Genomic DNA, 22,544 nt, shown 5'->3' with positions numbered 1-22,544 from the left:
CCAAGCTGCCACATACTAGTACCAGCTAAATACAAAACCATGCACTTCACACGAGCTGACTTGCACGCGTGGTCCTTTTCACGAACCCAGACAAAGGGATTGGTCTATTATAACGCATGTACGAAGTCACTAGATTACACCCGCACCACAGATGAAGGCCAAATGTGTTGCCGAAGAATGACGAACGGAAAATTTGCCTGGCGCTATCCCGTACCTGTCCTGTACCGTACCATCAAAGACAGTTGGCCACAATATTCAAATAGGGCTTTCAAATGCAAGACCTTGACGTGAAGCAACTTGGAAGAATGAAGTGTATCGGGGGAATGCATGCAGGGCGATAGTGCGGGTTCGAATCCCAGGTAATGTCTTGAAAAAATAGGAGAAATGAAAAATTAATAACATCCCTATGATTTTTTTGCAAGTTGGTCATCAAGGTGGTAGACGGTGATGAGCTAGGCAAAAAAGCATAGCGCAGGCCCTGAGCTTCCAAGCTCTCTCATTTCAGTATAACCTTGCAGTCCACACCCACTTTAGACTTGGCTGGGTCAGCAGGGCAACGCTCTAGCAAAGTTGCCCTTATGGTCTTTGAGTGTTAGAAACTTCTGACTCATTGAGTATGTCCATTCTGTTGCCAATGCCTAGATTATCAGCAATCCCGTTCCTCACTGTTGCCTACATCGCAGGAAAGCTCTGCTGATATTTACGGAGGTTTAGTTGATAACTTGCACTAGTTGTATGGAACGTTTTCATTCAAATCTGAAGCACTTGAGTAACTTGAGCTAAAATAAGTTAGGTCACACCTACCGGGGATCAAAAGTAGGGAGGGAGGAAGGCCTCTCGGTTACTGGCCGACTGCTCTATCACTAAGATATAGGCACCATACAACCTCTGCATGTGTCCAATATCAGGTACTGTATTCTTCAAGCTGTAAATACTGGCTATGTTTCCACATATGTACTATACCTCTGAATACATTGTACTGCAGAGTATGTGTCCATGTTCTGATGAGAGGGAGGGGGGGGGGTATAGCAGGTCGTGTACTTTCAAAGGAAGTTCAGCGGTTGCTAAGAGATATGATTCACGTGATACAATATATCCCCGGTAGGCTTTCCCCAAATCAAGTTTTTTCGCCTATTCGGCTTTTCCCTGGGCTCAAAAATACACCAGATTCGGCTGTAAAATCAGCTGATTGTTCGAAAATCGGCTGCAAAGTTGGAATACTTATATTGGAAAATCGGCTAAAAGAATTGTTGGCATATTGGCTTCAAAATTGCACTTTGCAACAACATTTGGTAGATTTTCAGCGATTCTCAAAGCAATCCTCCAAAATTGGCGAAAAGCTAAGCGATTTTTCGATAAATGTAGAAAGGAAAAGGACATATGGAAACGAGTGACTCTCCACCAATGTAACTAGATACTATATACAGTCAGAAAGTGCAACAACTTCCATATGTCCTTTTTCCTTTCTACAATTATTATTGGCTCAATACCAGAGTTTCAGATTTTCCATAAGTCTCGTTTTCAGCGAATGTTTTGGACATCGGAAGCTCAACAGTGCAGGACGCCCGATTTGGGGAAAGCCTATCGAGCGGTCATGCTTGCAGCAACATCATTCGTTCGTAAACGCACTTTGGAACAACATGTGGTAGATTTTCGGCGATTCTCAAAGGAACCCTCCAAAATCGGCGAAAAGCTTAGCGATTTTCGATAAGTCTAATTTTCGGCGAAATTTTCGGCCGATTTGGGGAAAGCCTAATCCTCAGTCATGTTTTCTCTCACAAACCACATACCCGCAAACTTGACTTGACAGCATTTAGTTCTTGTCTTAGGTTGGCAGAGTTTCTCTCTGAGCTCTGTTGAAGGATAGCAGTCCAAAGACCAATACAACACACAACAATCATGAGATACAGGAAACATAAACCATCATGCTATGCTATGAGCCTAATTACACGATTTGATCATATCCAATAACTGATCCAGACATTGGCAGTAAAACGGGCATGTGTCACTTCAGTCATTGAGAACAATCAGCATCCCATATACAGTACTCGAAGTATTACAAAGGCAGTACTTAAAGGATTACAAAGGCAGTACTTAAAGAATTACATGTATCTGGTTATCAGCATCAGAGTTCTGGCACTTCGAACAGCAAGCTAGAGGTTACTCTGCTGATTATTTAACTGAATCTTTTTATCTGTTCCTTAGCTTACCTCAAACTTGGTTTGAAGCTGGCCCAAAGTTTGTTGCAGGCTCGCAGCTCTAGTATTTGAGCTCTGAAGTGAACAAAGTCGACAGGTTACCACACAATCATTATACGATTAGAGTTTCTCGCGAATATTAGATTCCCTGATAAAGGGGAGAGGTGTGTTCAAACCAGAACTAACCAATAACTTTGGTACATTGCCATAGCTTGAATAGTGCATTGCTAGGCCCCTGAGGCTGCCACGACAACCTATCCCTATGTGCACATGCATAATTTCTCTCTCTTTCCCGAAACTAGAGCAAGAGTGTATCATTGTTGTACATGCATTACATCCCCCTAACCCCTCACCTCCCCGCCCCATAGCCTCCCCTCCCCTCCCCTCCCCTCGCCTCCCCTCCCCTCGCCTCGCCTCCCCTCCCCTCCCCTCCCCTCCCTTCCCCTCACCTCCCCTCCCCTCCCCTCCCCTCCCCTCACAGACTGTTTGTTTGTCAACTGACTTACCTCAAACTTAGTTTGCAGCTGGCCCAAAGCTTGCTCAAGACGTGCAGCTCTCCCGTCAGAATTCTACATAGACAGAAACGTAAGATTCGCCAACACATAAAATAGTTTGCACCTCTTGCAAGCGGGGGCTTTTTGAGCCAGGTACACGGATACCTTGCTCATTGACCCCGCTTGCAAGATTTTTTCAATCGGATGGAAATACTGTGCGTAGCTTTCGAGTTTAGAAACAATGAGTGAGAAGTAGTGGTGAAACGAATACTGTATTCGAATATTCGAACATTCGTTCGGTTTGTCACATTCAAGTATTCTTTTAAAAGGCACATTCGAATATTCGTGATGTCGCCTCGAATGCAGTGCATGTACATACATGCATGCCGAACACAGTACAGTGCAGTGCGCACAGCCTGCCTGTGACTTTGTACTGCATGTTTGCACATGTATGTGCATACTGGACTGCCAATGTTGCACATAACATGTTTGTATGAACTTCGAAGTAGCCTTATGTGGCAGTGCATTTTATGTGGCACTACCGTTTGTCATACCTAATAATAATGACAATATCCGTCAAATGACTGAGAGGAGGATTTGAAAAGGGCATGTGATGTCATCTGTGTTACCAAAAGAATATTCGTTCATTCGTTCGTTAAGCCAAAGAATATTCGACTACTAGGTTTTAACATTCGTTTCACCACTAATGAGAAGTAATGCACTTCGAAGTCTCCATTGTATCGTAGTATTGAATTCAATAGTGATTTGAGTTTGTTGTTTGTTTGTGAGAAATCTGGTTTTGGACGTAGTAGTGGAGGTAAGTTCTTTAAGCTCAGGTGAGTGCGGCACTTTTGCTGTACCGACGGTGTACAGAGCTTTGGCATGCTCCCATCCTCTCACGGTTCTGTGTAGTGCATTTTGTAACTGGATTTTTGATCGAAAGGATGGCAGTGGCAAAATGCATTGCACAGAATCGAGAGGGTTTCTGTGCATGCCAATGCAGGGTGCACCGTAGTAAACAGGGATTTCGTACCATGCCATAGGATAACATGACATATAACCTAGAGACAGTTCGGGGAGTCTACATACAACCTACACAAAGGTCTGCGAGTCTATATAAAACTTATACACAGGTCTGGGAGTCTATATATAACCCAAGGGCGTCGGAAGCTGCGACTGGTACGGCTCGAGCCGTACCACTTTTGACTCCAGGTGGTCCACGCGGAACGTCCAAATCCGGTGTAAAAAAAATAGGGGTATCGAGTTTGTGCATGACCACACGTGAACGGTGATCGTGAGCCGCGATCCGTCACCGGTGCACCAGTAAGGTCACTGCACCGTGTAACGCGTGACTAGACTGTCGACTGCGGAACTGCATGGCATGTATGCGTCATACCTTTGGAAACCCTCGGTGAGGGGAATTTTGAGTGTTTTTTTGAAAAAAATTCCCGCGGGAAGTTTCCCCCCGGACCCCCTCTGACTGTCGAGCCGTACCACTTTCTACCTCCTTCCGACGCCCCTGTAACCTATACATAGTTCTGGGAGTCTGCATACAATCTACACACAGGGCTGGGAGTCTATATATAACCTATACACAGGTCTGGGAATCTGCATACAATCTACTTACGGGTCTGGGAGTCTGGGACATACACCATCACCATGAAGTATAGTGTAACAAGACTCAGAAAGGAATTTAAGTACTATTCTCCATTCTACCTCCTTCTTTTAAAAGCACATTATTTTTATCAAATTACTGTTTCACCCTGTTGCTGGACCATGCCCGAACAATCTGCTGAACTTAAGGTCACCCTGCAGCAAAGAGATAATATTATGGATTGAGGAAAAGAGAAAACTACTTTAACAAATGAAAGAGTAATCACAAATCCGTACTCACCTGGACGTATGTGGTATGGTTTTGGTTTTGCTGCATTGCTTCCAATCTCTGATCGAGGTTTCGATTGACGGTGGCTTGGAGACGGGAGAGAAAAGCAGTGACAGCGTCGGACGACTTCTTTTCCGCATTTGCTGAGCTTGTCAGCAGGCTGTTCGTCATGGTGGTAAGTTTGGACAACGATGACGTCATGTTTGCCAGGATGTGTTTGGACAACCATTCTGTCATCAAGCCCGCACACAGTCAAAAACAAAAGGGGCATTACGTCAAGAAAAAAGGACAACTATACAGCTGGTTTTACTCTTTCAAGGGGAGAGACTTTGGTGACCAAAGATTGTTCATCACGTTTATCAGGACAATTGTAAGAAAAATCACCATGATTTTTTATGCATTTTAGCAATCATTGCTCCCAGTTGATAGAGTGATAGACAGACAAGCAGAGAGAGACAGAGGCAGAGAGGCACAGACAGATAGATAGAGAGAAAGAGACACAGAGACACAGAGACACAGAGAAATGGAGGCAGAGAGACACAGAGAAATGGAGGCAGAGAGACAGAGGCAGCAGATGAGAGTGAAAAGGATTAGAATAGAAGAGAAGAGGTAGCTAGGCAAATATGAGAGTTAGCAACATCAGAGTGAGACTGCAGGCAGCACTTTTGCTTCGCTTTCCATAGTTGGGTTGTCATCAGAGACACAGAGACACAGAGACACAGAGAGATGGAGGCAGAGAGACACAGAGAAATGGAGGCAGAGAGACAGAGAGATGGAGGCAGAGAGACACAGAGAAATGGAGGCAGAGAGACAGAGAGATGGAGGCAGCAGATGAGAGTGGAAAAGAATAGAAGAGAAGAGAAAAGGAACTTGGAAAATATGTGAGTTAGCAACATCAGACTGCAGGCAGCACTTTTGCTTTGCTTTCCATAGTTGGGTTCTCATCCCTATGGACGTGTAGCAAGGTAATCTATGACTCGTGCTATCAAGACGGAGGTGTGCTGTTGTGGTAATGAAAAATATCACCCATGCCCTAGATACCCAGTGGATGCCAGTAGTATTTGGACAGGTCATTGACATTATTCACTGTTGAAAGGGGATGAAGAAGCCCCTTACTTCCCATTCAATTCAATACGCATTCATGTGAATGTGTTTTGCAGTTTGGGATCTCATTGTCGCCAGCCATGGCCAGTTAGCACCATGATGGATAACGTTATCATGATACAATAGACATGTGTCCGTACTTACGTCTTTGACAATGTCGTCCTGTGTAGAGTGTGGGACATTGGCATGTGTATCCTTCACTTGTCTCCTGACAAGTACCACCATTCTTACACAGAGATGATGAACAGCTTGGTAACGCTGTGGTTTACAATGTCATGTACACGGGACAAACCAACACAACAACACCGGTTCATAAATACCTCCGTCTCTGAGCCAGACAAGAGGTTAGAGGGAACCCCCTTGATTCAGGCTTCGGCGTTTGGGGAGTCCCTCAAATAATAATAAGGGTTGAGTGGAATTGGATCTAACATGGCTGACTGGTATGTTCCTGTGATAGATGTGAAACCACCCTATTCATCAGTCCCGATGGTTCCAAGACACTGTAAACTGGAGATGATGTTCATCAACACAAGTCTGTAGTAGAGCTGTGCTCGGTGAAATCCGACCCAAAGTGCATATTTGGCTTCTCAACTTGAACACCCTTTGACGTGGTAGGAATGCTGCTGTATTTACACATGCACAAATACACTGATGCAATTGGAACTGGTCCAGGTCGACAGTTAAGCACTTTGGGTCGGATTTCAGTGCGTTCAACTGCACTTACCCCTTTGTGTGGGGTTTTAGTGAGCTGCTCAACTGTACAAATCACTTTGTGTGGGATTTCAGTGAGCTGCTCAACTGTACAAATCACTTTGTGTGGGATTTCAGTGAGCTGCTCAACTGTACAAATCACTTTGTGTGGGATTTCAGTGAGCTGCTCAACTATACAAATCACTTTGTGTGGGATTTCAGTGAGCTGCTCAACTGTACAAATCACTTTGTGTGGGATTTCAGTGAGCTGCTCAACTGTACAAATCACTTTGTGTGGGATTTCAGTGAGCTGCTCAACTGTACAAATCACTTTGTGTGGGATTTCAGTCAGCTGCTCAACTGTACTCGTATCACTCACCATGCTGACAAAACCGTCCGCTGACACCCCTAGAGCACACACATCTGTACCCTGGGTACGGTGATCCTGATGAACCAGGTTCCCTACTGTACACACACCGACCAAGATGCTGGCATGGTGATTGTCGCAGACACTCTGTATCATCATGGTTACCTTCAAACACAGGAACAGTAAAAAAATTGATTCACCAAACTTGAATAATTGAATTTTTCTGTTTCCGTGATCAGGATGTGTGTGTGTGTGTGTGTGTGTGTTTGTGTGTGTGTGTGTGTGTGTGTGTGTGTGTGTGTGTATGTGTGTGTGTGTGTGTGTGTGTGTGTGTGTGCAGGGGCGTCACAGACGGTACGACCACTACGACCATGGTTGTACAACTTTTCGTCCAGGATGGTCCACCCAATTCATCCGAAAAAGCAATAAAAAAATTCAAGGTTCTTCGGACTTGTACAAAATATCACAGCTTTCATTGCAAGGAGCATATTTGGTTCAGACTTAATGCCTAGCAGCTAGCTATTGCCCAATACTCCAGCGGCTATATGCCGTTGGAGTTGCGGGTAGAGACAACCAGGCGATGGATTCCTCACGGACGCATTCACTGCAAACTTGACGGAAACAGCGCTGGCGGCGATCACTGGGTCCAGAACTACAATTTTGTCAACGGAATAGGGAAGGGCTTCATTCTTCGAAGTTGAAAAGTGTTTGGACTGCTGCTCGACGGCGGCAGAACATTCTGCAGCTGATCACCGACACGACCAGCTTCACCAAACGACATACGATCGTTTTGTTCTCCGAGTTTTCTGCAGCAACAAGCATCCGCAACGACAGTACAAAAGTCCCTCACAAACTAAAGTCCTGTTGCCACGAAGACAGAGAAGATTCCGCAAGCTCATTCTTCTGCTTCCAGTGTTGTAACTCACCGGTCCACTGGCAGATCTTTCAATCCCACGGAACAAAAAAAAAGGATCTTCTTCTCTCTCTAAAACCAAGTAACATTACTTCGCGAGTGCACTAGTGTCCGGGCCAGCCGTGTAGATCTACATAGTGTAGTGTATGTAGCGCGTGCGGGGCACTTTCGCAGGACATGACTTACCGGTACATTTTTTGCACAGCGGCTGGCGCTAGAACGACCAGCATGCATGCAGCACGCTTGTTATTGTACTGTACTCCGGATTTTGCGATTTTTTCGACGGCAATCCTTTTTGCCTTGGCTGACTACGATGTACAGAAAATACCAAAAAAATCCATGAGAAGTACCTTTCGGAGCTGGAGTGCGGTTGTCTAAATAAGTGTTGTCTAATAAGTGCTTGTAGGGTAACCGTCCTTTGCGGCTGTACTACCTGTAGAGTGCTAAAACGTGCACTGTTGGCCCAAAAATCCGAATTATTTTCTCCCGCGGGACACCCCCGGACCCCCGGTTGTACCACTCCCACCCACCCTGTGACGCCCCTGGTGTTTGTGTGTGTGTGTGTGTGTGTGTGTGTGTGTGTGTGTGTGTGTGTGTGTGAATGCGTGTAAAACAGAGAGCATGTTCATTCATCTAACAACAGCGTCCTGACATTCCGGCTGTCTCGCATGTCTTGTGGACAATTCGTGGTGGATATAGTGAAAACCGTCATACATCCCTGTATTGTGTGACCCGTACTATTCTTCCTTCTCCATTAGACATTGAAAACTCTAATGTTATCGAGTTTGATGAGGCCAGGTTTTATAAAACTTGGACACATATACCAGGATAAAATGTATGGGGAAACAGATCCAACACAAAACCTTTCAAATTTGAGTAAGGTCTTGAGCATAACTTTGGTCCCAATTGTGTTTTCAAAAGTCAGTAAGATTATTATAGGTGAATCAGGGGCGTCACACACGATACGACCACTACGACGATGGTCGTACCACTTTTCGTCCAGGATGGTCCACCCAATTCATCCGAAAAAGCAAAAAAATTCAAGGATCTTCGGACTTGTACAAAACATCGCAACTGTTACTTTCATTGCAAGGAGCATGCAGACTTGATGCCTAGCACTAGCAGCTAGCTATTGCCCAAGACCCCAGGCGGCTATCTATTACGATAGGCGGTTGGAGTCACGGAAAGAAACAACCAGACGATGGATTCCTCACGGACGCATTCACTGCAAACTTGACGGAAACAGAGCTGAGCTGGTGGCAATCACTGGGCCCAGAACTAAATTTTTCCAAGATCTACCATGTTACAATGGCGATCAGCACGTCAAGAGACACTACATGTATGTCACTTGTCAGCTACAACATAATAATTATATTCTTTCCACAACGACACCTACCTAGTACCTCTGGCTCCTGACGATCTACTGCAAGCGGATTCGAAAATGCATTACACCCGCGAACGCAGCGCTTGTTAACGGAAAAGGGAAGCGCTTCATTCTCCGAAGCTGAAAGGTGTTTGGACTGCTGCTCCACGGCGGCAGAATATTCTGCAGCTGTTCACCGACACGACCCGCTTCACCTATATTATAACGATTTACGATCGTTTCGTTCCCCGAGTTTTCTGGTAGCAGCAACAAGAATTGCGTCCGCGACGACAGGACGAAAGTCTCTCGCAAACTTAAGTCCTGTTGCCACGAAGACAGAGAAGATTCCGCAAGCGCTTTCTTCTGCCAGTGTTGTAGCTCTCCGGTCCACTGGCAGATCTTTCAATCCCACCGAACAAAAAAAAAGGATCTTCTTCTCTCTCTAAAAACAACTAAAATTACTTCGCGACTGTCCAGGCCGGACGTACGTGTACACAGTGTACACGACATACGTTTTTGCACAGCGGCTGGCGCTAGAACGCGCAGCACGCTTGTACTTCGGATTTTGCGATTTTTTTCGAGGGCCATGGCCCTGAATCATTGAATGGGTTCCTTTTGCCTTGCTCGGCTACCTACGATGTACAGAAAATACCAAAAATCCATGAGAAGTATGTTTTTGGAGCCTGAGTGGGGTTGTCTAATAAGTGCTAGGGGAACCCTCCTTTGCGGCTGTAGAGTGCTAAAACGTGGCCTGTTAGCCGAAAAATCATTATTTTTTTCTCCGGGCCATACCCCCGGACCCCCGGTCGTACCACTCCCAGCCACCCTGTGACGGCCCTGTGAATGTTGTGTAGAAATGTGCAGAGTAAGTACACCGTATGTACTGAGTTCTTGTAATTGCAATCCAGCAAATATGCAATATGCTCTGTTAGACAGAACATGGCAGAATCATCAACTCGAAAACTTACCCATGCAGCGATAGACGAAATTCACAGCCTGCTCATTTCCACCGAGAACTGCAGCCAGGAGTTCCGGGTGAATGTCGTGAACAGTGTCCTCGTCAACGGGTGGTTGGAATATCTTCATCAGCTTCTCAAATCGCTGCACGTCTGCTCCAGATGAACCACTGCCCGCTGTAGCGGCAGTCAGCCATCTTGTCATACAGGTATCTATGGCAACCAGAACACCAAACAACATGAAAGTGATAACGTCATACGAGTAATCATTTTGCGCAGTAAAAATTGACTCCCTGGTCAGATTGGATCCAGATTATGCCTGCCATTTGTTTGCAGATAGGGACAGTCCCCTTTATCCTATTATACTGTATACTGACGAGAGAGCTTGGAAGCTCAGGGCCCTACGCTATGCTTTTTTACCTAGCTCATCATGCATGTTAGTAGAACTGCCCCTCATAATCGAATTTTCTGGTCTTTGTGTAGTATACATTGACCTGCTGAGCCAATGCGAATGGTTGGCTGTGGAGCACATTACATACCTTTACAGTCTCCTATAATACGCGTCCTGTCTGGCGGCAAAGGAGGCTGCCGATTTAGTTCTTCTGCACGTTATCAGCAATGACTACTGATCGTCAGCAACTTGGGTCTCCTATAATATGCATCCTGTCTATGCTTTTGTAATGCTAACACAATGCTCGGGATAGCACTCGCTACTGATCTTCAGAAACTTGGCCTGACTCTCACTCATAATAAGACTGTTGTAATGTTCATCGTTCCCAAGCGGCCGCTGGTTTCTCCCATAATTTCATCTTACTGTTGTGGCCAGCTGTCTTTGATGGTACGGTACGGTACGGTACGGGATAGCGCGAGGCATGCCGATGGCACAAACAAACTAACCTACACGAAATTGAAGCTGTGTGGACCCTGGCTAGCGCCAGACGTCACTGAAGTAACGTCTTTTGTATAGCTACGGGAATTAAAGCTGTGTGGACCCTGGCTAGCGCCAGACGTTACTGAAGTAACGTGTATTGCATAGCTACGGGAATGTCTTATGCTGCATGTTCTGTGTCAATGGTCAACGCCTAACTCGTCTGCAGTGCACCAATCCAGGCCAGGACTGACTGCTGTGGCGTTGCTCTCTTACAGGCCAGGTGGCCCTAAGCGCACACCTGCTCATCATGGCTAAACAACTGGATAATAACAAGGTGACTGAAGCTCCTTTTTTTGGAATAGATGAGGGCAGTTCCGGACTGAAAAAATGCAACTGCAGTGTTGGCTACGCCAGTATTATCATAATATCCCCTCCCCCCCCCCCCCCCATGCCAGTATTATCTTAACACCAGCAGTCAAATGGCCTACTAAGCCAGGCAAACCATAGTCGCCGCGGTCAGCGGAGATTTTCTGTTGCTGGTGCTCTGCTGTGGAACGCTCTCCCTGGTGAGGTCCGCACAATTACCCGGCTACCTGAGTTTAAGCATGCATGAGTACCATACGCCTGTAGGGAGTAGTTCGAGTTGCTGCTGATCGCTCTGCTCTCCCTCCCCGTGCAGTTCAGTAATCCTCACGTAGTATCACAGATACATCGTACACTCTCTCTCCCCCCGTTTACTCGCAGTTATTAGTATCCTATTCTCTTACTATGTGCTTCCATAGCCACTTCTAGGCTAAGCCTTCGCCGTCATTTTATTGGGTCGTCATCCCGTTTGAATGTGCGAAGTGAAATAAAAACCAACCAACCAACACCCCACCCCCCACGCTAGTATTATCTTAACATCCCTACCCCCCCCCCCCCAAGCCAGTATTATTTTAACACCCCCCCCCCCCCACGCCAGTATTATCTTAACATCTCCCCCCCCCCCCCCCACGCCAGTATTATCTTAACATCCCTACCCCCCCCCCCCAGTATTATTTAAACATCCCTACCCCCCCCCCCCCCGCCAGTATTATTTAAACATCCCTACCCCCACCAAACAGCACTATAATGTTGCCAGACGCGATTGTTTAGCATGAAACTCAGAATTGCAACAAACTGGCTGTGTGCCTTTCTTGTACTGTGTAATAATACACTCTGTCTCCGCGGTATTGAGCACTCTCAGCAGAAAGGGTGCGTCACCCGGGTAATGAGGAACTGGTGTATTTTTCCTGCACCACTTCCACGCCCTATGCATCTGCACCTTGATCCATAAAGGGCGGTGGCGTTCCTACGGGTGCGGAAAACTCGAATCTGACGTGAATCGTGAAATTTTTCTTTCACACCCTTTGTATATTTACATGGATTGTAGGGGAACAATGTTGGTCATTTCACGCCACCACAGGGTCAAACTCAGTTCAGCTACCAGATCAAATGACTGTATGCCGCTTTCAACTGTGTCAAACACAAACCATCATAGTCACTTGATAGACCTTATTCGTTAAACATCACAATCCCATGAACCAGGGTCCCGGGAACCAGGGAGTGGCAAGGGGCCTGCACTCAATGCACAGTGGACTCTGTGTGCGAACATGGGAGTAGAAAAATACCGGTATTTTACTCCCTTGTACGAACTGGGCCTTTCTTGACATTCGTTTCATGTACGCGTGCCCTAGCTTGCGACAAATCCCTGGAGGCGAGTCCAAAAATCACGTTATCGAATAAGGTCTATAGTTTATGGGAGGAGGATTCGTGTATTCACAAGGGTCACTGGACGCCCACTTCTGGAGCTATCAATGCTGTATCCCCCCCGTTATTACCATGACCTGGGTCAGAGAGAGTCACACTACTATCTCTGAAAGTAGACCAGTAATACGAGTATGTCCTATGCAGGCTGTGCTGCTCAGTGGAGACAAGTACAATCTCTGTCGGGAGGATGACTGCACTCTCCGCGGATATAACCCCTTATCACTTCCTTAGTATTGACTCACATAGATTTTTGCCATACCTAAGCAGTCAAATATTGCATATTTCACTCCTTAGGGCTATATTGACTGCTTATATTTGACTGCTTAGGGGTTGCGCAGTTGAACGGTGCCTAGTGCAGCATTGTCACTGCATGAGTAGGCCGTGGTGCAACGGTTGTGCAATCATAAAACCGGGATTCATGAGGTTATCGTTTCTGGAATTTGAAATACGGACTGTTTGTCGTGATAAATCTAATATTGACTTCGTACTTGGTCAGTATAGGAAATAAAAACCTCGTAAAAGACCTCGGCTTCGCCTCGGTCTTTTACTCGGCTTTTATTTCCTATATTGACCTCGTACTCAGTCAATATTAGATACTTATACATGTGTAAACCACCGGAAAACTGCTCTTGTACTGTACAGTTGAGTGTAGTGCAAATATCGATCAGGCAGGCGCAACATGTCTAACTACACGTAGTAATTGTAACAAGCTCAGGGATAGGATCAGGGATAGGATCAGGGATAGGATCATTGTGCTTCCGCCATGTATTAGTAATGCCTTTTTCTTGAACATTTTTTCAACGAGTACAATGTAAATGCAGAGGAGGCGTGCATGCGCGGCTGTAATTACCTACGGAATGAATGACTTGTTACCGTTTCCGTGCGCGACGACAGGGATGCTGGCTGCGCGGGCGCTGTGAATGAAAACTATCAGCATCGCAACAAAAGTCACCGACAACAGCTGGAGCGGAGAGGTGGACGAGCCAAACGCAAGAAACGCCATCTTCAAACGTGTTCAATATTCCTTTCAGCTAACGAGCCCACAGCACTGGATCTATTCGTAACAGACTCAGTACGTTCTTCCGCTACACCACTGAGAAAGAGTTTTTTCAATTTCTCGGCTTCGAGTCGACAACAGAGTCAGTGCAGCTACAAACACTAAAATAGTGTGTCGTGTTGTTTTCAACCTCGTCCTCGACGCAGTCAGTAGTCTACAGTCACGGAGAACGCACGGCGCACCGCACTCAGCAGTCCGCATGTCATGTCAGAATACTGTGGTCACTTTACTGGTGATTTCGTGAAGTCCAGATGACTCAAAACGCCAAGAATATGGAGACTGAACACGTCAAAGAAATCCGTCGATGGGTTCAGTGCGAACCCGTTGTACGAACGAGAATCCGACTGGCTGGCTGGGGAGGTAGATTACTAGGTGTCAGGTCAGCAGAGCTAGCGACACCAACATAATTATACATAAAATAATGTTAAGGTACTGGTACTCCTTTGTAGGGTCAACGCTTGAACAAAAATACGAGCCAGAGCACGCTAAAATATGACCACAGACCCAAAATTCGATTTTCAGTTTTTTGTTCAAAAATGATCTAACACACCTAATGTTCACTGTCTGAAAGTTTTGGATTAATTGGACATCTCTAAGTGTGGCTACAATGGTATTATATGCAGCACTGTTGAAATGGTGAAATTCTATGTACAGCAATGGGATTGTCATTTTTGCACACAATTGATATGCCCCTTGGTTCATCCTTTCCGGGTCAGTTCCTCTGTCCAGAGTCTTATAGCATGAGCTGACAGGTACTCAGCCACATCCAAAATACCAAATTGTCTATAGGCAGCTGAGCTGGGTGTCCGAAATACCTCCTGTTTGGAGCACCACTGGAGAACCGCCAGCAAAAAAACGGTCAACATCTGTAGATGGCCGAAGAAGTTGGCACTCCATGTCCTCTCCATCACACTCCACCTGTACTTTCAGATATACAGTATACACAGCTGCACACAGTTTTCCTCGACATACTAGACGTCGCACTCATATTCCCCACACCAAAGCCCATCTGCACACGGTTTTCTCCACTCGCCAGAGAGTACTGCTTTCGCTGCATACTGCTCATGCTAGCGATGTTCCGCATAAGGGTACTCAAATTATCGACTTGAGCAAGTTGAGGAAGCAGCAGAGTCCATTGATTGTTTTTGCACTTGCAACCAATACTGGCATTGTCCCGGATATGTGCAGCGATGTCCATTCTGGCCAAATCATCGGCCGACTCACCTCCCAAGTCAGTGTCGATGCCAATCGCTTGCCAGGTTGTCATCAGAGTAGAATTCCTCGTCACTGCAGATCGTGGGACTACCAGCATCAATTCTTTTTACGCTCGATGAAAGTGTCACCCTCAAATGACTCGTCGCTGTAGCCATCATCGTCTTCCTTCTGTTTCCGACCCGAATCCTCAAAATATTATATCCTGCGCATGGAGTGCGATGATGTCGTCTTCTTCCGCTCCGCAGTACATTACTACTACTAGGCTCTTCTGTCGATACATCGATGACGATCAGTTTTAGGCGACTCAGCGCAACATGGAATACAAACTCAAACAAATAAACTAATACTTACTTGCAACAAAGAATTGCATCCGGAACAGTCCAGTCGACCGAGGAGAACAACAACAGCGACTCGCGTTGCACTGCACTTCGTATTTTTTGCCGCGGAATTCAATTCGAGATTATCTCGACTTTTTCAAAAAAAGCTGTGGTCATGTTTTAGCGCGCTCGGGGGATCGGGCTCATATAATTTATTATTGTTATCATTGTCGAAGCTTCATATATATACAGCAGTACTCCTGTCCTGAAGTAGATACATGACATGTGGGCACCTATGAAGTTCATAACATGGCGTGCGAGACATAATGAAACCACATTCCTCGAGATACGGTGTAGATCTACGATAGTCGTGACCAAACTCAACAAAGATATCCGATCCGTAGGTCTACACTACGACCTACCCGTACACGAGCTCAACAAAGAATGATGAAACTACAGCCTACAGACAGCTGGTTTCAGACGCAGTCGACATAGCTGGTGCTTTGGATAAAGTTTCGCACACTGCCATACTGCATAAAGCTGAAATGTCTGGCATTGGCGGGTCAATTGTTTTTGTTGTTGTTGTTGTGTTTATTTTAATTCGCAAACCAAACGGGCAGGTCTGCCCAATGAAAAGGTGGCGAATGCAGATAGAAAGCAGTAATTAATGAAATTGGGGAAGAATGTGATAAGGATAGAGGTGGAGAGAAACTAAGCCAGCTGATCATCAAACAGGACGTTCGGTACTCTAGGTACTAAGGGTGTGTGGGATCATGCTGGCGCGGAACTGGCGGAGCGAGGAGATGGCACGTATGTTGCTGGGTAAGGTGTTCCACAGCTGGGCGCCCCGGAACGCGAGGCAACCCTTGCCGAACCTGGTGCAAACTGGCGGTTGGCGCAGACCCATGGTGGAGTGCAACCTAGTTGGGCCAGCTGACGAAGGAACTAGGAGGGTTTGCAGATCAGAACTTGCGTGCCCATTCCGAGACCTCCAGACAAGAACGATGAACTTCTGCCTGAATATCTCGGATACTCTGTATGCGTCCAATTTCAACAGGAGGGTGCGCGCGGAGGTGTGATGCGAGAGTCCGAAAACCGCCCTTGCCGCCCGATTCTGCATGACTTGTACCCGATCCAATTGGTTGGCAGTAAGGAGTGGGGAGAATGCATTGGATCCGTACATCAGGTCAGACATGATGATCGCTATAAATTAAAGTAGAGAACTCGGCTCTGATGAGTCGAGCAGCGACGCAACCTCCATAGTGCTCCGATCCTCTGGGCCAGTCGAGTGGTGCAGCGACCAACATGGGGTGTCCATGACAGATCCGAGTCGAGGAGCACTCCAAGATACCTGGCCGCAGTAACGACAGGAATCGGCGGTGTGCCGCAAGGCAGTACCTTAGAACCAACGCTCTTCCTTATCTATGTCAACGACATCTCTGATTGTGTCTCCCCAGAATGCCAGCTAGCGTCGTATGCAGACGACACAACACTGCACTGCGTGATCCTTGCCGATAACGTGTCCCCCGCCACTTTCAACTCACTGCAAGCCTCCCTCGATGAGCTCCAAGCTTGGGAATCGAGATGGAAGTTCCAGTTTGAGCCGACAAAGTGCTAGGGAATGTCGATGAGCAGACGATCAACACCCCTCCCACCCTCTTCTCTCAGCGTCGATGGTACCGTGATCAGAGAGAAAACCTATGTTAAGCTTCTCGGTGTGACCTTCGACCGCAAACTCCTGTTCCGCAACAATCTCAACCAGGTTGCAGTCAGAGCCAGCCAGTGCCTTGGCTTCTTCAGGAAGTTGTTCCCAGAACTCGACCGCAACGGCCGCCTCAGCGTATACAACGGCTTCATCCGCCCAACCAAGGAATATGCTCCCCTAGTCTGGCAAGGCGCAGCCCGATCCAACCTCGCGAAGCTTGACCGCATCCAGCAACGGTGTACGCGCAGCATTGGCACTGGGACCATGCTCCCAAGCTTATCAGTGCGTCGGCCAGTCTTGGGATTGTGCTACCTGTTCAAGCTGCACTACATTTCCGGTCCGGCACAGGTGACACACATGCTGCCACCTGCTGCCCCAGAACCCGCCACCAACATCAAGTGAAACATTCCCATGCCTTCCAGTTGTCAAACCCCCTCCCCGCAACAAGTCCTGACATCCTACACCGATCCTTCCCGTTCGGCCTACTCACAACATGGAATGCTCTACCCTCTGCCAACTTGAACGCTACCCCATCCAAGGCAGCGCCGCAACGCTTCAAAGTAGCAGTGTACAAGTACCTCCCCGAGCAAACTTGTGGGACTGCTGTCGACGTGTACACCACACAACTAGCATACTAGCTGATGGCCTAACTCTTTCTTCTTTCTTTCTTTTTTAAACCCCCTGGTGCACGTTGTGTGCGAGGATACCGAGACCTTTTGGTCGGAGGAGTCCACAACGCCCCACCTACACACCTACACACCTACACACCTACACACCTACACAACGCCCCACCTACACAGCTGTGCTAGTGGATACTAGTAGTCAGCCCTGACTCATTAGTTGTTTGTTCTGTCAACCCACAACTTCTGTGTTCTAGTCGGTTCTTCGTTCTCCCTGCATGCCACTTTGTTATCTTTCTTGTTATTATTTTTTGTCTCGAGCCGGATTGTGTTCCTTGTAAAAAAAATTTAAAAAAATTAATACAAAGAGAGTAGTTGCGTGATGTCTGCGGCCTTCATCCTATTCATAGCTATATTAAAATTATTATCTCCACGTAGGTTATTTTTAATACAAAGAGACGGGAACAATTTCGTGAGGGTGGGCTCTACACAAGTTGTTTCGGGAGCGGAGTGGAAATTCATTTGCAAGTAATTTAGTTAGTGTATGTGGGCATTACATCACTGCAACGTACAATGGGTGAAGTGGAGTGTTCGGTGTTGCGTCTGTTGGGGTGGCAACATCCTCTGTAGAAGAGGGTAGTATCTGGAAAATGGATATGCTACAGAAGGCAAGGTGCTGCAACAGTACGACGAAGAGCAAAACTCGGCACTCGCGGCGGCAGCCAACGCCAACGGTCAACTCAGACTGTCTCTTGCAAGATGGGATGGGGCCGCTCCCAACCACACAATCGGGCAGTACTCCATCACTGGGCGCACCTGGACTGTGTCATGGTTTTCTTTTATGGTAGATCTCAGGTTCTACATGCTAGTGTAACGAAGTACACGTATGGTGTTTTATGTCGACCATGACGGCTACAATGGCCAACCAGACCACAACGAAGTTGGGGCCAAAGAGAAAGTTTATTTCTTTCACGAGAAAATATATACAGGGGCCATTTTTACGAAAAATGATTTATGTACTTGGTCCGCCCAGTTAAAATTGGCGCTTATCTTCACACTTGTCTCAGGAAAGAAATACGAATATTTGAAGCAAACCACGATCACAAAGCACTATATACATGATTATTTACATGTCAGTAAGCAACTCAGTCGAAAATTCAAGCAAGTTACACATCCTCCTCGCCACTATCGTCGCTGGAGGAAGAGCTCAAAATGTACGATCCGGACAGCTGCTGCACGGGTCGTTTCATAGCTTGTTCCACTTCTCCTCGTCTCGAATCACGCTCAAAGGCAGTGCGTGCCTGTCACCTTCCCATCAGAAGCTGAGTGAGGCTGCCCGCATGTTGACTGTAAGTGTTATCCCCGTTCGTCGCAATAATGCGTCTTTGTTTGAGACAAAAAGGCAACGCCATATCAGTGTCCTTTTTTCAAATCGCCTCTTGAGTCTTGCGCTTGTCGTACTTGCTGATCAGCACCCGTACCCACGCGAGCCGCTGGCGCTTGAGTTGAAGATCTACATGTACATGCAGCGAAGTGATAGCTTCCGCTTGATGTAGCACCTGTGGCCTGTGCGTACTGCACCTACAACGCCGTGCACCAGGCTTTTCGGCTAGTTTCCTGAACGTCCTTTGCACGAGTGTTTCTCTCAGGACTTGGTGTTTTCTTTGATTAGCTCCTTTGGCCTGTCCTCTGTGAGCTTCAAAGTGTGTCCGCCGGATTGGTCTCACTTTCTGGAGATATCGACATGAGCTGCAGTTTCTTCGTCAGCGATTTGCTGGTGATAGCCCTTCACTAGGCGCTGTACTGTGCAAGCAATGAAATTCAAGCTCGCGAAGCGCTGTTTCAGCTTTTCTATACCTCCCCGGGGTAAACAATCCTTGCCATCAGACAGCTGGAAGTAGACAGAAACTGTATTTTCCATCGCTCTGAAATGCGAACATCCTGACCTATTTTACGGACTCAAGCGGAGGTTGCAGTGTTTTCTTGCGCTGACGGAAGTGTTCGTCGGCGGCAGCTTCGTCAAAAAGACTCAAACGAACCGATCGCAACTTCTGTGGTGGTTTGTGCTGCCAGACATGTCGTCGGATGCAATGGTCAATGGTTATGTTCGGATGGTGAATCGGTGGTTCCATGCCGTGTGGCACAGGCAGAACACCAAAAAATCAAGTTAGAAGATAAGCGCCAATTTTAACTGGGCGGACCAAGTATACAAAAATGCATGTACGAAGTCACTACATTACACCCCCACCAGAGATGAAGCCGAGAGCAGTTGCTGAAGAACGCCAAACGGAAAAAAATCTTGGAAAGGAAAGGAAAGAGTGAGCGAAGCGTACAAAGCGGAAAGACGGGAAAGAAAAATACACTGTACAAAGAGAAAGACTGTACAAAAAGAAAAATATGCGCTGCATGTGGAATACCGTTGTATGACACGTGGACACAAGGTCCGAAACAAGGCAGGAAAATGCAGGAAAGGGAAAGAGGAAACATGCGTGACAGAGGTGGAAGAACGTGTCAGAGGCAGTCCAGAGAAAGAAAGTAGAGAAAAGAACAAGGGAAACGTACGCGTGACAGAGGAGGACGGAACTTGATCTTGTCAGAGGCGGCTGCGGGCTAGGAGATCCTGGCGGTTGATCGGCGGATCGGTGGATGGTGGGCTGGTGAGGTTGTGGGCTTGGGCGCCTGCTCAATCTGGGCCGCGGAGGTCGAAGGCGCGATGGCCTGCTCCATTCCATCCATACCGCAACTCCGACTCAGCGCAGTGTCAGGGGTCACCAATTATGGTGTTTTACGTCAACCATGACGGCTACAATGGCCAACCAGACCACAACGAAGTTGGGGCCAAAGAGAAAGTTTATTTCTTTCACGAGAAAATATATACAGGGGCCATTTTTACGAAAAGTGATTTATGTATACAAAAATGCATGTACGAAGTCACTACACACGTACCGTAAAGTACCGCCAGAGCTCCCCATCTCGCGAGAGCGCCCCACCTTGATTTTACAGCCAGAGAAAGGAAAATCGTACGGCAGAGTGCAACGAAGTTTGTACGATGTGAGAATCTTAGTGTACTAAGGTCACACTTGGCAGGTTTTTGTGTGGAGCTTGTGTCCGCTCGAAGGTACGGATTGACTGCAAAACGTGCAATATGTGTACAAGGTTCATGTCGTATAACCTACAGACAGCAGACCACCTCCACAATACGAGCAGGAAAGGATGAGATGGTGGGGCGCTCTGGTGGTACTTTACGGTACTAGTAAGCATTTAAAAATGGGATAAAACTCAGGGCTGCAGTATGCATCGTCATTTCTACTCAAACAAGTACATGTAATGTATCACTATGTATGCAATTATGTTATGTATGCAATGTTATGTATGCAATTATGTTATGGTCAACCTTTGCTCAGAACGGCGGGCAGACCTCCATCACTCTAAAATACTGTAGAGACTCATAACCATGTTGTTGTTGGACATTGGACAGCATATAACACGGTGGAGACCACCTTGTTCGGAAACAGTGATCTTACTACAACCTCCGTGGTTAGTAGTACGCGCTTGAACGTGATCAGGATGTTTACCCAGGTATACTGAGATCACGTGTTGGCCTTTTCCAATGGTTCCTGACCTGTTTTCGGCACATATTCCTGTCAAGACACTGGGACGATGGGCCCACAATAGCGACTCTCCCAAGGAGAAAATGTCAGGTTTGGCGGGTTGAACGCACCCTCTGCCATCTATTCTAACAAACCATCAGATCGGACGCCTGACAGAGCTATAGTACTGGAGAATGTGATACGTACCGTATTTCCGCGCATATAAAGCCATGGCGTTATAGGTAAAACATCGCTGTTTTGGACCAAATACTTGGAGAAAAAAGCCTCGGTTTTAACGCCATGGCGCTAAAAGTGAGAGACGCTTAGGCCGTCATCACACCACGTTCTCCGACTCCCGTTTACGTCTACGTCTATGGTGAAAAAACCAAAACGGGTGGTCGTGTCATCAGACAGGCACAGTTCTTGACGCGTACACGCAGTCAGGTTTTGTGGAGAAATTTGAACCCACGTACATCGAAGTACAGGGTCGCTCGGAAAAAGGCTGGGGGAGATACGCACGTTCATACAAAAAGTCGTATACCCCCCCTCCCCCTCTCCATACCACGTCCACGTCTCCCGTTTCCTCTGCTCCCGTTTTCACCCCGTATACGGATCATCATGACAACCGACCAAAAACTCCTTACGTGGACGTAGACGCAGCGCTTTGTACCATGGTGTGATGACAGCCTTAGCCTGTAGCTAGCTAGCTATAATTATATATATATATATATATACACGGCTGTTCATCTGCGGCCATCTATCAAAATGGCGGCGAATTAACTGGTAAATCGCAAACTTACACTTTACACGTTTGGTTTATGAACTTCGTGTGGTTTCAGGTGATTCCTTCTCGAATCAAGCAGAATCAAGTAGGTAACCTTAGGTAAATGGAGTTTGGGAGTCCTCAGACGCGATCGATCGCGAAGATCATGCAAGCAAACAAAATGAAACAAATAAACGAAGAAGAAGCAGAGAGTACTCAATGACTTAGTCACTATGGAGTGAGCTAGCCCAAGGAGAAGGATAGTAACGGCTGCCGTTTTCCTCCATGCCTTAGCTACGGCTACGCCGAGGGGCCTGGACCTGGGCAGCGTTCTTGCTAGGCGCTGTGTTGCTTCGAGCCGTTTCATTGGCGCAGGAATGGGCGCAGGAATCTGCGAGAAACGCTTCTCCAGAGTCCGAGTTGAGAGTCCGCATGGATGCTCTCCGAGCCTTCCTCACCTAGCAAGCCAAGGCCAACAAGGAGTCGAACCATAGCTGGCACGGCGTGCATCTCTAAGAGGTGCAGCTTAGGGATGAGGTGCCGTTTGTTTCTTTTCACGATCTCGTCACAAGGCTTGCATGAGCTTAGGGAAATGCTCGATGTTGCTGCTGAGCTCTGCGATGTCCTCAACACAATGGAAATGAAGAAAAA

The 22,544-nt window shown here is 47.0% G+C and overlaps 1 protein-coding gene across 3 annotated transcripts in view; it reads right to left on the bottom strand.

The window, feature by feature from the left end:
• LOC135826021 (myosin-15-like) overlaps positions 1–22,544 on the bottom strand; it is a 226,453-nt gene that overhangs the window by 2,799 nt on the left and 201,110 nt on the right. For all 3 annotated transcript variants that reach the window (XM_065338653.1, XM_065338654.1, XM_065338655.1), the window contains 3 exons: positions 2,705–2,767; positions 2,211–2,273; positions 1,791–1,853 (listed from right to left, as the gene is read on the bottom strand). In XM_065338653.1, the coding sequence (XP_065194725.1) occupies positions 1,791–1,853; positions 2,211–2,273; positions 2,705–2,767 (189 nt within the window). The remainder of the gene's footprint in view (positions 1–1,790; positions 1,854–2,210; positions 2,274–2,704; positions 2,768–22,544) is intronic.

This window comes from Sycon ciliatum, chromosome 10 (assembly GCF_964019385.1).
Source record: "Sycon ciliatum chromosome 10, ocSycCili1.1, whole genome shotgun sequence".
NCBI lineage: Eukaryota > Metazoa > Porifera > Calcarea > Leucosolenida > Sycettidae > Sycon > Sycon ciliatum.
This window is presented reverse-complemented; position numbering and strand designations above follow the sequence as displayed.